This window comes from Primulina huaijiensis, chromosome 7 (assembly GCF_012295235.1).
Source record: "Primulina huaijiensis isolate GDHJ02 chromosome 7, ASM1229523v2, whole genome shotgun sequence".
NCBI classification, from domain to species: Eukaryota; Viridiplantae; Streptophyta; class Magnoliopsida; order Lamiales; family Gesneriaceae; genus Primulina; species Primulina huaijiensis.
Window position 1 is genome coordinate 21,405,771 of NC_133312.1, and position 17,634 is coordinate 21,423,404.

Sequence of the window (17,634 nt, forward strand, 5' to 3'; positions counted from 1 at the left end):
CCAACATTTTCAAAGCATAAAAAAGCCCGAGTAGAAAGATTTTTTAGATAAATTTGCTTCTTGAAGATCGATAATAACACATTAGATCTAAATAACAGTTATTATTAGACATAAATTATAATTTTAAACATTTTGATAACTTTGAGCAAACCTGAACATCTGGTAACCCCAGAAAAAACCTGAGCATAAAGGATCTTGAAAAAAATGAGATTTGTGTGACAATGAATCCCATCACCCAAAAAACATGATAAGTTTTTCTTCAGCTGTTTTCATCAAAATGGAAAGAAAAGCATAACCTATGAGCATCAGACAAAACACATAGCAATAGCAGATACATACATACATATAAATAGCATAAAATTTGACCCCAAAATCCAGCTGACTCAACAAGGGATTCATCACTTACCTTCCCCAAGAAGGAGCCCTAGATGATTTTAGGGCAGCAATTCACGCCATATGGTCGAAAAAACTGGATTTTTTTTCGTGCAACCGGCATCAGATGAAGCAACCACATGATCTGATCTTTCCATAACAAAGAAGGAAAATTTAGATCATGCTGGCAGCTTCAGCAAATACTATCGCACGGTCAAAAAATTGGAATTTGATTTAACAGTTCTTGTTAAGCCACATGGCTATGGGAAAAAAAGAGAGAGAACCCAATATTGAACATGGGTTTTTCTTCATTTCTTGCAGAAAAAACATTTTGGCTGGAGGAAGACAGTAGCCAATGGGATATAAATACAGGTCAGAAATAAGAGGACAATTAAAGGGGAATATGGATTTTTGTGGCAATGAAAGATGAGAGATTGGTGAAGGAAAAGATGTGGGAAACTATATATTATATAAGAACAAGAAATAGTAAATTTTTGGGTGGTCCATATATTGATGCAAATTGAATATTGTCACGCCTCCACCTCCAACATGCAGAGAGCAGAAAAATTAGTGACCATTTTTTTTTATGTTTTGTAAGAGCATTTATTAACTTTTAGGGTTGGGGGGACCCTTCTTTTTTTCCTAAATCTCTTCTAGACTTGTGTATCTTTGCGGACAATTAAAGTTTGTCAAAAACTTGTTTGAGACGATCTCACGAGTCGTATTTTGTGACACGGATATCTTATTTGGGTCATTCATGAAAAAATATTACTTTTTATGCTAAGAGTATTACTTTTTATTGTGAATGTCGGTAGGGTTGACCCGTCTCACAGATAAAGATTCGTGAGACCGTCTCACAAGAAACCTACTTTTAAAGTTTTGGTTAATTACTTGTGTTTTATATTACATTTATGCTTTCAAATATTTTAGGCAGTGTTCAGAACTTGATATGAAAGGATAGAAGGAAAATAGGAAAATAGGACATAAAACAAAAATATATGTATATCCACTTACATGATCAAGACTCAATTTTAATTACTTAGACGACCAAAACATATGATACGTCAATTTACAGCACCATTTGGACCATTTATCTCTTATTTAATATGGTATTTACATAATGTTAAACCATAAATTCAAAAATAGAATCCAAACCCAAAAAATTAGGTACATAAGTCGGAGAGTTTATCAAATTTATTAGTCCTATAATCTATATGCGCATCCCATGTGAAATCACAACACTATATTATTATTTAGATATATATATATTGATCATGTTTGTCGCATATACAAATCAAACTTATTATATGAATTAGATTAAAAAAATTTTAATCGAAAGTAGTGTTAACTAATTCCATGTGATAGTGGGGCAAAGATAATTCATGTGGTTAATTGGAAATGGCCAATTTTTTAAAAGTTGAGGTTTAATATATACTTGTAGTGCCAGTTTTTTCATTTAAGAAAATCATTAATTCAAAACTCAATTATTGATTAATATTAATTACACATTTATATACATACTGTTANAATTGTATATATATTGGTGATGCAATGCAAGATTCACGTAAACAAGGGAATTAAAGAGCATGTCATGTGTCCAAAATGTCTTGCCTACGTACCAGCAAGCCCATATAAAAATTAAATATATTGTCTAAAAATTTGAGTGACGATATATTCAACTTAAATATACAATTACTAGTGTGAATTATTGTTCGAATCAATACTTCTACATTAGGTAGAACCTGAGAAAATTTTTAAAGTTGGCATACATTTACTTTTCAGCCCTCTTATTGGTCAAATTTAGTATCAAAATGATAAGTTATCATTTTTTTCCGGTAATTAAAATTTAATTTTTCTTAAATATTGACATGATATCAGACATATTAACAATTTTTTTATATTATTATACAAGAATTCTACCGAAAAACCAGATTAAATGTGCAAAAAACCAATCAATTTATTAAATTAAGAACATATTTTGTGGGGAAAAAAAACCATATTTTGGTTAATCAGAGGACCCGAATTCTACCTAGAACGATTCAAACACGATTTTTTGTGACATTTTCCAGTAGAATCGATTAAATTTATTTAATACGATAAATGATGCCTAAGTAATTTGATTCTTGATTTCTTAATGAAGCAATACGGTATGTTAGGTATAAAATCCGTAGTTTGTATATTAATTAAATAATAATGTGATTAATTGATGCAGACAGCAATGCTGAAAATGACATGTGAGCTTTAATTTATTTCTTACAATTAATTGTGGAATTTAATTATTTCACATAGCTACAACTAGGATTGCAGGTGCAATCAAGATTTATGTGGGTGAGCCTCCCTAGAATAATTGTTGCTCTAAGGTTGTTCGTAAAACATGATTTTTTTTTTCTTTTTTTATGTTGTCATCTTCATCCATTTCAGTCTACGTACTGAATCATAGCTAACTCGTAACAGATTTTAAATTTAATTTAATTTCTACTAAAGAAATTGTAAAATTCATACTATAATTTGAGACATAATTAGATAAATTTAATTTTTTTAATTTTGTTTACGATAATAACATCAGCACTCTAGTAAAAAAATCGATTAAAATTTCTAAAAAAGAAAAATTATTCGACTAATATTGAAATTGACTAGGTAGACGACCCAAATCGCAATTATATCAAATTAATTGTACGTCCAATTTTTTTTATTTTCCGAATATTTGTATTTAGTTTAATGAGTAAAAATGAAATACATTTATTAATTAATTATGTGTTAGAAACCATTTTTCCAGGACGTTGGAACTCATATGCACTTAATAATTTGGAAACCATTATCACGCTCCTATCTGTATAATAATTATCATATGCACTTAATAATTTGGAATAATCAAATATTCTAACTATATGATATAATGAAATATGTTGGAGAGAGTCATTCAAAGATTATGATTTTGTTCTTGTAACTCGGTCATTTTTTGTTTTTAGTCTTGTAAATCGTCGTAGTTTAGTCTTAATCTAATAAATAACTTCTTGTTTTCATTAATTTAGTCCCTTTATGTGGGATTGACAACGTGGTTTTCAAAATTGATGAAGTAACATCGAAAATTAATGTTTATGTGACACATAAACATTGTTGATTTGTTCGACACCACACATGTACTCCAAGGAAAGAGTAAAATTTGAAACTATGACAATTTATTAGACTAAGATGAACTTTGACAACATATCTGGCACAAAACGAAAAATTTCTAGATCGTATGATCAAAATTATAATTTTTTCTCAGGTATGAACAGTGTGATTATTAAGATTTTAAAAACTTTTATAGATTATTGATGAGGACTGGGTGAATCGGGTAAAAGCTTGGTGGGCGATTTCACCGGGTCGGGTTGATGAGTTGGAGATGGTTGCTCGGGCACCTGGATCTGCACTTTCAAGAGAGAAAGAACGTTAATGGGCGTCTAAATATTCTCCGGCGTGACCACTCTGACGCTCAAGTCAGTCAACGGTTATAGAGAGAGTTTTGTAATAAATGTTGTAGACATTATGTAAGTAAATGCATCAATGTTTAAACAAACATGATATTTATAGAAAGAAAGTCAATAATGACCTTGTTTTCAATGTCTACTTACTAATTATGCCAAGATGGTTGCTCATACACTGCTTTTCTGATACGCCAAACTATCACTTTCACCTTGTCAAATCCATGCGATTTTGTCACTAATGATTACTAAAATAAGGTATCTCATACTTGTGCACTCGAGTGTAGTGCTTCTATCGAGGTAATCCGGGTAGAGATCCATCACCCGAGAACTCATCTGGAAGCCCGGTGTCTGGAAGTCCGAGGAGATGATGTCTCGGACAGTCATTTGCTCGGCTATTATCAAATCGGCCCAGAACTTGTCAGGACTTAACCCATGACCCATGATTATCCAGTACCCACGATCCGGACCTCTCGGGTATCACCAATCATTTTGTTAAAATAAAAAAAGGTACCAAGAATAATTTTCAAAAGTAAACTTTCCCTCTAACATCGTGTTTCGTTCTAATTGCTCGTATAATTCTCCATCTTTATGGAACATATTCCTTTGGTTGATTATTTATTGATTATATTAATTTATATTATTTCTAAAGATTAAGCACTTAATCTATGATTAAATAATTTATAATAAGCTAAGAATCGTGCATGCGACACCTCATAATTGATCCTTTATGTAAAGATTCATTCTCAAATCTCAACGATCTCCTCCAATCTTTATCATTAATACATAAACAAATAAACAATGATGTACCAAAATAAGTTAAAACTTCGTTGCAAAACGTCATTCTTTATCCTTCCCACTTTCAAAAATTAATCATTAATTTTTAAAAAATCACAAACTTATTTACATCTTTGGTTAAATTGAGGAATGAGTATATCTCGAGCTCGATCGAGATCTCATCTCAAACGTTGGATCTATATGTCAGATGAGTTATAACTCATACTTCATTCGTTGATTGGTGTTAGTATATGATAGATCAATAAAATTAAACTAATACAATATCAAAAGTTAGATATAAGAAATCAATTGCCCAACCTCACCATGCCAACCCATGATATATAATAATTAAAATCAAGAACATAATAATGCTAATAATATTAATAATGATCAGCATCATCTTATATAATAATGATAACAAAAAGGGGAAATGGCACTAATTAAATTAAAATAATAAAATTCGACGGCGGCGCAACACGATTCAATCTGTACTTGGAAGATATATTGATGATTTTGGGATATTATGCTTCAAATGTGAATGTATGAAAAGTTAGAATAATACACGTCTTCGCACGACTCGGCCTTAATCAATAACTTATTTATAGATTCTTAGTATAATTATATTATAATATAAAAAAGTACGTCTAATATACTTGAAATAAAAAATTCAAAAACAAATTAAATTTGAAAATTTTAATATTGTTTGTTTCAAAAATATATATAAAATGAAATGAGGTGAAAACTTATGTGAGACGGTCTCACGGGTCGTATTTTGTGAGACGGATCTCTNGCTCGAAATTAAATTTTGAAGAGGCAAAACAATTCGCTCCTACATTTTTTTCAGTATTCATTAAATTCTAGCAGCGCCGAAACTAATGTCGGGATATCAATTAAATGTTTCTAATTTTATCCATTTTCATTTCAAGAATCAAATAGGATATGATAGTATTTTTTTTGTCTCGCAATTAATATATTTCGCATATCAAAATTTATTGCCATATTAATTTACTAGTATTAAGTAATGAATTGCATATCTAATTAAAGTTTACTTTGTTTATTTTTCTTGCTAAATTAAACAATGGTCATGTAAGAGCTCCAAATTAAATTTCCAATTTTGTCTAACCAAAAGCACAAAGAACAATGATATATGAACAACATATGCGGTTGGGACAAGTTGAGAAGGTGGAGACGATCTACGTGGTGGAGAAAAAAATTACGTTGAAGGATCAAACCAACGAACAAACATGGAAAAAAATGGAAACGATAGAAAATATCATATAATCGCGACGACGGAGGAAAACCACCAGAGATGACATCACATAATGACTAAGATGACGCCACAAGCTCACCGCAAAGGAACACATATATCCGTCAAGGAAAATTTAAGCTAAAGAAATGTTAATTCGTCCTAAGAAAGCCGGATATTGACTCTCTGTATACCCCATGACAAAACCCTAATATACCAATTCTTGTTTATTGGTTTGTATCATATTTCAATTTTTCACATTATTCACGAGACCGTCTCACATGAGTTTTTGTATTAAATATATAATGTAACTTTCGACTAACCCTTAAATAATAAATTCTATACATGCATGTTATCTTTCTCGCATCACAACACACACACACACACACATATAATTAAGTGTGTGTAATGTAATGTATTCATGTTGACCCTAGCTATGCACAGATAGGAAACCCTAATATCCGCCTCTGTGTGTGTATATATATATATAAATATATATATAAATCGTGGTCCTTGGAAACAGTAACAGTGTTGACAGAAAGGGGTGATTGGCCTCAGCCAGCTAGCTGATTTATTATTATGCTTATATGTTATAATTATAGCTTGTAGAGTGGTCCTCTGCACGTTATATGTTGCTGTGCTCTAAATTAATGCTACTTTTAAATATTGTATAATATTATGTTTTGTTATTTTGTTTATATTTGCAGGCAACATTGGGTTTCAAACCCTCTTGCTTTTTTATAAAATTCTAGATTTCTACCACAAAATTATAAAATGCAACGATTGTAACTTTATAATATAAATCAAAATCTTTAAAATAATACGATATACTTAGTTCATTTTTATGTCATTCTCTTAGTTAATATTAATTATTGTTCTTCGACAATTTCTTACTAAAACTTATAATTTGTGTCAACGGTGAGGTGTAGTCATATAATTCAATGCAAAATTTCGATCATTTTCCGTCTCCACCAATCATCTCCTAATAATTTCACAAACTTATAATTTATAGAAAATTTGATATTTATTATTGAAAAAAAAAGAAGAAATTCTTGATATTACCCATGTGTAAAATTATATCCCATTTGTCGTTTCTTTCTTTTTCTTTTTTTTTTTCCTACTATTATAAAATCTCTTCTGTATTTGATTAGTAGGAAAATAGGCTATTATTACAACAATTTAATAACGGTAGTTGGGGAATAAAATTTCAATAATGAAGCAACATTTTGGCAGTTACTGTTAACACTAAAAGACTTTTATGATATTGGTGAAAATAAGGGCATCAATATGCCTATCTACCGACAATTTTAATTTTGTTCGATTTATTGACTTTAATTTTAGCGTATTTTTTTAAAGTATTCATCTTGTAAATGATCGTATACAATTTTTCATAGTTGTCCAATATATTACATTAGATATATATTTTTTTTAAAAAAAATTAGGATAGACCTCTAGCTAAAGTTATTAAGTGCTACTTTGTTTTATATAACATTTTCATGTAAAAAATGTGTCGATTATGATTTTGACAGCAAAGGAGTGCGAGAAACCACCTGACCTTGATCAAGAACAGTCTTGGTCTTCTCCTCCCAAGTCAACCCCCATATTTCATCTTTAATTATATTTCAAAGATAAGTAAAAGTTATGTATATTAAGTGTTTGCGTTTGAGAAAGAAAGAAAATAGACAAGAAAAAATAAATTGGAGAATAAATTTGGGATATAGAAGAACAAGAATTTAGGTTTGGTCACGGAAGTCATTGTCTAAAATTCAGTTTAATAAGCTTGAATTTTCTTAAATATTGTAATAAATAAATAAAAGATTTTAATGTTCGGATGCACTAGCTAGTTAAAAACCCGAAACCACATTTTCCGGCTTAAGAAAAAAGTAAGCAATAGAATCGGTGAATTATGTTATTATTTTTTTAGGGTAGTTTTTTCACAAAATGTCTGAGTTTGTGCCCTGAAATTAGTTTAAATATTAATCTGATAAAATATAAAGAATAGGTAACGATTTAAATGTTGAGTATAAATGAAAGCAGTCTACTTAGAGTGTGTGGCAACCTCTAAACAAATTGATTATTTACTTTTCACATAAAAACTTTTAGCTTTTTGTGTTTCTTAACCCTAAATTTGGTGAAAAGATTTTTCTTTTATTATTTTTAATTATTATTATTTAGTTTTTAATCAGTATAATTAAATTTTGTTTATAATTCTTTTTCTTGCATTTTTTTCCAACCAATTGAACACAACGGGACATACGAGCAATAAGCTTTCCAAATTGGAACATTAGCGATCGATCAACTGCAGTTTATCTACCGGTGTTGAATTTCTTTGGGACTAGAAGCAAACGTTAGGCTTTGGACTCATGCACACCCGAGGACCGCTCGTTGACGGGCAAAAGTATCCGGGGGCGGGGCATTCATGCTTGGATGACTTGTTCAAATATCGATTTCTCGATTTTCATGCATTGCATTTCTTTAAAAATATATAAAAACAACCCTTTGCTGGTTCATGAACATTATGAAACCAAGGATCCAACAAAATAAATTAAAACCCCAACCCGATGAATTTGTAATTTAACATTCATATTTCAAGAATAAATTACATTAATCACTGAATGGCACAGTACAATACGTTCAGACACCTAACCCTGTGCAAGAATGAAATAACGAATTCTTGTACTCTGTATTTTGCAATAAAGATAAATTATCGTCATTTTCATGTGTGTGGCCTAGTTAAAAAAGCAATCATATACTAAACCTAATGTCACAATGAGAACTTTCAATGTCCCCAATTTCTTGAATCAAAGTGTATAAATACCAGCAGGAAAGAATACTATTCTTGTTCTGGGCTTCTTGATCTAATTGAGCTTATGCGATCGAGTAACATATTATAGATGTCCTCAGCTGATGGACGATCAGCTGGATCATTTTTGGTGCATTGACGGTACAGTTTCACAAGAAACCAAAGGGTTTGAGACTTGGTCTCCAGTTCCTTATCAGATTGAGCCAATTCCTCGAGTTCATCTGTTAATCTAGGCCGTTCTCCCATCTGCACATGATAACCGATGCAAAATATTTGGTCAGTCAGGGGAAACTGTTGCGGGAAAGAAATGTGCCCGGTCTCATAGAGATAGAGATGTATTGGTGGTGCAGGCCTTCAGCCACCGCCCACAGATACAAAACGAAAAAGAATTGGAAAAAAATTCACTATATAGCTGTTTCCACTGCCAAAAGTGTTTTCATTTCCAAGAACATATCCAAGAATACCCCAATATTAATTTTAAATTCTTTTCCAAAATTATTTCCTAACATGCCTTTCATACACCCTCGTCTAATCTTCATTTTAAATGAACTTTTCTTTCGCTAAAAAAAAATTTACGTTAGGGAGAGGCCAGGGACCGGAGAAAACAATACTCCTCCCCAAATTGTAATAAAAAAGTTACATTATTACATTATATACGAAAATAACGAATAATATTTCAAAATTTTAAAATACATATTTACTACTGAAATGACATGGCACAGCATGGTTTAATAAATTACCGTTCTTTCTGCCATGTGTCGCGAAAGATAAGGACGTCTCTAAGACTAGTCAAGTTCTAAATAAATAAAGATTTAAAACGCTTACATATTCATCAAGAAGGTTTCTAGTAAGCGCTAAAATGGATTAAGCATAAAAAATCAGTTTTATAATGTTACTTGGCAAACTTTCGAAATCAAGTGGAAGCAAGTGTAGTTATCACGACAATTTTCACCCCCTTAAATATACATGCATCAATTGGACATAAAAACAGCAATTTACCTGCAGAAAATTATGAATTTCAGATTCTGATAATTCAGAATACGGGACCTGTAATGTTAACAATTCCAGAAGCAGACAGCCAAATGACCAGATATCCACCTCCTGTCAAGATACGAGGGAAAAAATTGTAAAAGACAAAGAACAAACTTGAGTGTCTGATAGAAGATAACAAGATACATTCAAATAACAAGATGCTTAATCAACTGACCAAGTAAATAATGTGTGATGCGTGTGAATGACTGCAGTGAGATACAGCAATACTACGTTCCGACTTACGGGAAACCAAAGAGAACGGGAATAAATTATAGTGGTAAACTACTATGTTTTAGTGACGCAATTGTGCATCTGAAAAGAAGTTCGGGATTAATGTTCTAACACCCTCCTGTCCCAAGACTAGCCAAACAACATAGATATTTTCGCATGTGTAGTTTATGGAGACATCAAAACCAATTCAATCCATTCCGGTAAATTTTCATAATACCTCTACAAAGCCAACAAGCAGATAACAATGATAATGTACACCAACTGACAATTCAATAAAGCAAGAATTACAACTTATATATGCTTCAATTCAATCACAACAAGCCAGACACCAAAACCATGTCATGAACAGTAACTCACCAATCCATATATGTTTTGTTCATGCATCGAGCGGAAAACCTCGGGAGCCATCCACCGAGGAGTACCAACACAGATATTAGGTGGAGGTACTCCAACATGAGCAATGCAGCATGTATGCAGGTAAGAATGAAGAGGAACTGCCATGTCAAAATCACATATCTTCACAATAGGTGAGCCATCATGCTTCCTTTGCTCAAGATCAACCAATACATTCTCACTTTTTATGTCACGGTGAATAATGTGTTTAGAATGAAGTTCAGTCAGTGCAAAAGCGACATCCCTGGCAATAGACAATGCCAAGTCCACAGCAACATGCTTCTCACCAGAACTTGATAGTTTCCCCATATAGCTCTGTGATTTCAGACAGCACAGAAGATTAGGAATAAAAATGCATGAAATCAAGCAACTGCTGTGCACAAAAATGATTCGACTAAAACAATCACCTTCAAGGAGCCTCCTTTTATGTACTCCGTCAATATAGCAGACTGTAATGAACGATCTACAGAATTTTCTGCTGTCACGGACCACTTGGAAGATATCTGATGGCCATAAAATTCTACTATGCAAGAATGCTTCAAGACACGCAACAATCTGACTTCCCCTAAGCAAGAAAGCTCAAAATTTCTGACTTTGTCAGCAGAAGCCCCACTTACTTCCATGGTCCGTACCTGCATAATGAATAAATTAAGAAATGCCATATGCCCAAAAGACAGTTGTTTTATAAATCAGGTCCCATGCTCATCGCCAAAAACATATTGAAGATATTCAAGTCGTGCAAAAGGCTACAGTCAAGTGCAAAACCTGATAAAAGTCACTGGCCAAAAAAAGAACAATATGCTAAAATCTTGTAGGTTAATAAATACCATATAAAGACCAAAAAGATGAAGATTCTGAAATGTATGTAGTCAATATAATGAAAATCCGTCATAAGAACAAATAGAAAAATATACCTTCATTGCAGCCTCAAGTGATCCAAAATTACAGCGCATCAGAGTAGTGGATGGCAGTTTCCCAATTTCATCAGATACAGATACAGATACAGATGGAAATGAATTATTAGGGCTAGCACCTTCGTCAGCAACAAGAGGAGTATACACATGGTTTAAAGGAATATACCTAAAATGAAAAGCATGTTAATTTTAACTTCAAATATTTCGTTCAACAGAGAAATGGAATACTTTAAAAGTACAATGCCACAAAACTCATAGTCCTTTGTGCATACCTAGTACCACAAATAGATAATTTCACATGGATCACCAATCTATTCAAAGATGCTATGGCAGATTGAAACATTTGAAACAAAATCAAGCATGTATATGAAAAATATCTGAACTACTCAGAATAAGTGACAAGCTAAAATATCATCTAAAATTGGCTTCGGAGTTAAGAGTTTGCTTAAAAAAAGCATTATCTTCTAAAAGTATGAAACAAGTAGAGTATTTCAAGGCGAACCACTCATCTAGTGACATAATTCCATGTCACTATGACTTTAATAAAATTAACAAAATCTCAACATGGCTTGAACTCAACAAAAACATTAGTGAAATTTTTTTTGTGAAATTTTTTCCCACAAGTCAATCACATCTTAAACAAAGATGTCGTTTCAGGTGAGCATTCCTATAACTACCACACTAATATACATATGCAGGCTAATAAAACTATAGAAAACTCAATTGGATACCTGCAGGTATACTCTGGGTCACTTTCTATACGGATGTCATGTGGATGGCATGCATCGACTATCATGCGAACCAGTGACGTACCCTTTTTTATGACAACTACATTCCAGGCATGCGGTAAAAAATCCAAGTAGCCCCTGACAAGTTCACAAGGGATTTGAGGCTTCATCCGATCACATAGATACTACAGCAGATGACAAAGACATCCTTTCAGTTATTATACTTCAACGTGTTGACGCGTGCATTCGATCTTTTTTTAATTAAAAAAAAAAACAAGCGCTAAGAATTACCTTAAGCAGCAACGCCCTATGTCTACAAACACCAAATTGTAGATCCCCAATAGGAACTACAGAAGAATCACGTCTTCCTTTAATAAATCGAAGAGATTTTTCACAGATATCATGGAAAACAATATCATCTACAGAGTCCGCACATTGCCTGGAGGTTTTATTACTGGCGTCACCCATTCCAGTTGCGCAGGTACAAATAAAAGGTTTCTTGTAGTTTGAACCAGAAACAGCTTTTCGTGTCCTCTGAACAACAGCACGTTTGTCACTTCCACCAAAATGATCGGATACAAAAAGAGCAAGCAATGACGCAATTTGCATACTATCAATTACAACTCCTCTATGTTCGTCGATGGAACGGTTCATCTGCTTAAATTGATACACCAATTGTCGAGCACGAAACAATATGCAATCTAACTCCTCATCCCTTTCCCTGGATCAGCAATTTAACATTATTACAACATTTAGAGCTACTAACCTAATATGAATCTGCTTTAAATCAGATTATATGAGAACATCCAATAAGTGACAAGCTAATATTATTCGAAACAAATCACGATTATAGAGGACAGAAAAATAAAAATTAAGTTTAATAACTACCTATCAAGAAGAATCACTTCCCGAGAGTTCACATGGAGATTTTTTTCATAGCTATCAAGCGGCATAAATGGTCGATCTCGCCCTGCATCATAAAATCCATCAGGTAGGTAGTCCCCAACCCCGCAAAATGATCTTTCACTGTATTGGCAAGATACGAAAGAAGGATCATTGGTTGGTCTACGTGATTTAGTGGGTTTGGGATTGTCAATATCCTTCTCATAATGCCTTTTTGACTTCTGTACACAATTAGATGTTTCAGAAGAGGAATCTTCACCCACCACCTTAGCAGCATCTGAAACAGGGTTCAAAATTGTATCATATCCCAAACAATCAGGTTCCGCTTCCTTATGCATCCCATCAGAGTCAATTGCTGAACATAAACATCCATCTGCAGACTCTTTCCTAACACTTAAATCCTCATCCCTTAAACATCCATCTGCAGGCTCTTTCGTAACACTTAGATCCTCATCCCTTAAACAACCATCTGCAGACTCTTTTGTAACAATTAGATCCTCATCCCCAGGAATGATAAGTGAACCTCCATGCATTTCACCATTTATTATTAGATCTTTGCAATCAAGCTCTGCATCTGCGACAACAGATAAATCTTTTGACAACGCATCATCGCTCTGAACAGAGACTCTGCACATCATGCATTTCTCTGACGAGCTTTGAATTGTAGCATCAAATTTCCACTTCTTGCAGTTGTCCAATCTCTCTTGTCGAGCTTTTGTTTGCAAATTATACCTACGCTTCCATCCTTTAGACCTTCGAGCAGCTAAACATCGATTATTAGGAGATAATCCAACTGATTGACTTGATGGCACAGTAGAAGAGCCTGCAACAAGTCAAACTACTAACATTAACCCAATACAAGATTAAATGAAAACCAACATACAAGCACTTTTTTTTTTTTGTGTTTGACGGGGTGGGGCAGCACACAAAACAACCACACAATGAGAGAGATAGAGATGCCTCTTCATTACAAGGACTATTATGAATCTCCTGGATGACACCTTCATATACATCCATCTCAGCAGATTCATCAGTGGATAGGTCTTTGACATTCCCTTCCAACTTGCAGCATATCCAAGAAGGTATTTGACAACCATTGAGTCGATTGTGCTTCAATAAGTATTGAGAAAAAAATTAACCAATTTTGTAAAACATTAGGAATTAAGGCTAAAAAAGAAAGGCAGTTTAACATCTGGAAATGTGGAATTGACAAGGATTTATCCACGGAAGATTGAGATAACATGAAGAAAAATATATGTATCCACTGTTCGTATATGGGTACGTACCTGAAGATTTAGACTTTTAAGGGTACACATTGATTCAAGTTCAAGGGACCCCAAAGATGTCAACCGGTTACTTGATAGGTCAAGGTTTTCCAATCTATGCAGATATGAAAGTCCCGATGGAAGCTGGGTTAATTTATTATGAGCGACTTTAAGTGATACCAATAGGTTCAAGGAAGCAATTTCATCCGGTAAGTTCCTCATCTTGTTAAACGAGATATCCAAGTACTCTAAATTCTCAAGGTAGCCAATTTCTGGAGGAAGGTATCTGCAGGAAAATGACATGCGCATGAAACATAAAACATCACCAGCATTAGCACAACTGACAGCACAGCTTAAAGAACTGTTGATGCATAATGATGAATTTACAATTATAATAATCACCCATCGTCAAAATACATAAATATAATCTATATAGACGAGGTTGCACATATCGACCAACAACATAAGAAACAAAACTATCATATGAGATTTTAAAGCTTCCACCTGTTGCAAACTATTTACCAACAAAAGCTTAATTGACAGCATGACTTCATTAAATATTAGTTCATCCACAGGAATAATCACTGATATTACACTTACAAAGGGAAACTACATAAATAGTAAGTCTATCTATTGAAAGTTTTAAAGATTGTATCAGCTGCAAACTATGTATGTCCAAAAAAGAGTGGTTCAAGCCTCAAGGAAGTAAAAGAAAGAGGAGAAAGGGGGAAGAGGGAAGAGGGAAGAGGGAAATGAAGAATACATTGTGATCACCAAGATGCTAAAGTTTTTGCTACAGAAAGAGGAATGAAAATAATTGTCGATACACAGAGAACATGGAATTTTGTGGAACATGGCAGACATAGAAATTAAATCTCCTCTGTAAATACCCAAATTATCAGTCTAAAACCTTATAAATTATGCAAACCATGATTGATCCCTCGAGTGTTGTAAAATATGCGAAATAGATACTGATAATCCTCATTAGGATGTTATAAAATCGAATAAACACTTGGATATTCCCTACCCCAGTCCAAGCCTCCTATTCCCAACAACTACATATGAAATTTGCATTAGGCATCACACCGCTTAGTCACATAGATCTCCATGTTCGTGTTTGATTAATTAGACATGGCAGTAATTAAAAAACAAGAACATAAATTGTACCCCACTAGAACTGAGGTACCTAGCAACTCAGATATGCATGCTAATAAAAGCCACCTACAGGGTTTACACAAAGCTAAAATTAAAATGCAGTAAAGGTGATCTCAAGTAACAGATTTTTTCACGTATTTTATCACCATCAACTTGCCTCAAAGTTCATTGCACCTACTGAAGGCAAAATCGCTCACTTTGTCTTGCACGTGTACTATATAATTGAGTGGCAATAAGCCATTGTTTAATTCTTTTTCAAAGAACTAGCAGGTATTAATCACAAAGTTCTATCATATAAGGATTTAAATCAAAATGAATTTTACAGGCATACAGCACCCCACTTAGTCACTTATATGGAATTCAGTTGGTATATAAATATAAAACACATCAAAAATTTGAAATTGGCAGAAAAAAACATAAAGTTCACATACAAAACATCCTTTCAACAATAATGAGGATCTTTATTACCTTATCGAAAAATGACAAACAGAGAGCCTGGTCAAGCACTTAAGCCCCGCAATCTCGCTCAAAATTGGATAAGCTGACGGCCTAGGTGGCACTCTACAAAGCTCCAATTCTTTCAAGTTCTTCAATTTACTCAACTCCAACCCACTCAATCCCGGAATAGAAACTTTCACTTGCAAGCGTTCCAGCTCAATCAAGTTCTTAAACTCCCGGGGAAACAAACTCATCTCATTCGCGAAAAACTTCAGAGTCTTCAACCCCTGAAGACTTCCCACAGCTCTAGGTATTAAATTCAACTCATTCTTATACATAAACACCTCCTCCACCTCATATTCGCCGACATTAATAAAGGGAAAATCCAATATTTTCCCAGAAACATCTATAGCTGAGCCCACAATCAAATCACTCCTGCCACAATCTTCTTCCAGGGTCTCCGTTTCCTTGACTATTCGGGAATTCTCATTCCCCTCCAAAGCGGGAGTTTCAATCGTCTCCAATTCATTAACCTGCATTATTCCTCTACACAAATACTTCAATATAAATGCATCAATTCAGACAAAAACTGCTCAAAATTGGTGGCTCTTCCCGGAAGAAAGGAAACAAAACTAGACACTAAGCTACGAAAGGATGAAAAGGGACAGATTGAAATATCAGTTAAAACTGATACGCCCATACATGTAAGTTGAGGTGCTTGTATAGATGTAAGGGTACAAAATTTCCGTAGTTTGTGGAAGAGCTGGAAGAGGAGTGCAGAACAGAAGGAAACCCTAGAATCTAGTCTAGATGAAGGATGGCCATGTAAAGGAAGGATATTTAAAGGGGTGATTAATTTGAAATTTGGGGTAATCAGGGGGGTGAATGGATAATTTTTCAAATCCCATGTTCTTGAATTTAGATCCTCCAAAAGAATAACCGTCACATCTTGCCCAAAGGGTCACATTGATTATATTCCAAAAAATAATAAAAAGATAAGAAAAAGATCATAACTAATATTCATATTAACAGACGAAGAAATATAAAAAAGATTTGGATAATAACGATAAAATATGATATGAATTATATAAACATAGATGAGTAAATCAGTCGACTTCAATAAAAGACAAGTATGTTGTTGTAGATTAAAATGAGTTAATATAAGGGGAAAATATAAATTTGTTTGGAGAATATTTGAGCAATTGGATTAGGGAGAATATTTGAGTAATTGGATCTAATCCAAGGACGGAACGGATTATGATATATATTGTCACGTCCCAAGACAAGGATTAGTCGACACCGAACGTTGTTTAGTAATCACACAATCGAAAAACAATCAGCCTCGTAGCACAATATAAATCAAAGTCAGTTTATATCATAAATTCCAAAGAAATAACATTGTTTTTACAACTCAATAATTGAAAATGACATAATTCATACGGGAGCGTTACAATTAAAATTGAATTTCAACTCAAACTAAAATATCGAAATTTCACCAACCCCAAAACTGATCCGACTCTTCTTCCTCGAGATGTTCCTCGGGTTTACCTAGGAAAGGATTGTAAGAGGTGAGTGCTATGGTCATCATTCAGCAAGTGGGGGCTGTTCGAGCACAACATAACAACATGCATAGAATTTCGAATCACAACTCGTGCACAACAAGACTCATATCACATGCATAACATTGATCAGGCATTGAGATTCCTCTACTTTCTATCGTTTAGTGATATCAATCCCTAATTTTTACTCCTCTAAGAAGACAAGGCCATATAACGGTGTAAGGGACATAAACATGTAATATTGGGATTCTCACCCATATACAGTCGTATCGTCACAATGTCCAAAACCATACGACAACCAACACAAGAACATAGTAGAAGAAAAATTTGCATTTGACCGATTAAAAAAACGAA

General features: G+C 33.5%; 1 protein-coding gene across 2 annotated transcripts; it reads right to left on the reverse strand.

The window, feature by feature from the left end:
- Window positions 1–8,518: 8,518 nt before the first annotated feature.
- On the reverse strand, window positions 8,519–16,538 carry LOC140980570 (uncharacterized). Of its 2 annotated transcripts, none has more exons than XM_073446466.1 (11): window positions 15,752–16,538; window positions 14,150–14,414; window positions 13,835–13,973; window positions 12,849–13,686; window positions 12,252–12,681; window positions 11,964–12,145; window positions 11,233–11,398; window positions 10,726–10,950; window positions 10,283–10,633; window positions 9,662–9,763; window positions 8,519–8,908 (listed from the first exon to the last, which is right to left on the reverse strand). In XM_073446466.1, the coding sequence occupies exons 1-11, from the start codon at window positions 16,258–16,260 to the stop codon at window positions 8,693–8,695; spliced, it is 3,423 nt and encodes a 1,140-aa protein (XP_073302567.1). In that variant the 5' UTR covers window positions 16,261–16,538; the 3' UTR covers window positions 8,519–8,692. The 2 variants fall into 2 exon arrangements, with proteins under 2 accessions (XP_073302567.1, XP_073302566.1); XM_073446465.1 differs by having other exon boundaries at window positions 13,802–13,973.
- Between the last annotated feature and the right edge of the window lie 1,096 nt (window positions 16,539–17,634).

Excerpts from the sequence above, each read along its gene's own strand:
- LOC140980570 (XM_073446465.1), bottom strand. The coding sequence starts at position 16,260 with ATGCAGGTTAATGAATTGGAGACGATTGAAACTCCCGCTTTGGAGGGG. Across the intron at positions 14,415-15,751 it reads GTTTGTCATTTTTCGATAAG|ATACCTTCCTCCAGAAATTG; the intron begins GTAATAAAGATC and ends ATTTTCCTGCAG. Across the intron at positions 13,974-14,149 it reads TTAAAAGTCTAAATCTTCAG|CACAATCGACTCAATGGTTG; the intron begins GTACGTACCCAT and ends TACTTATTGAAG.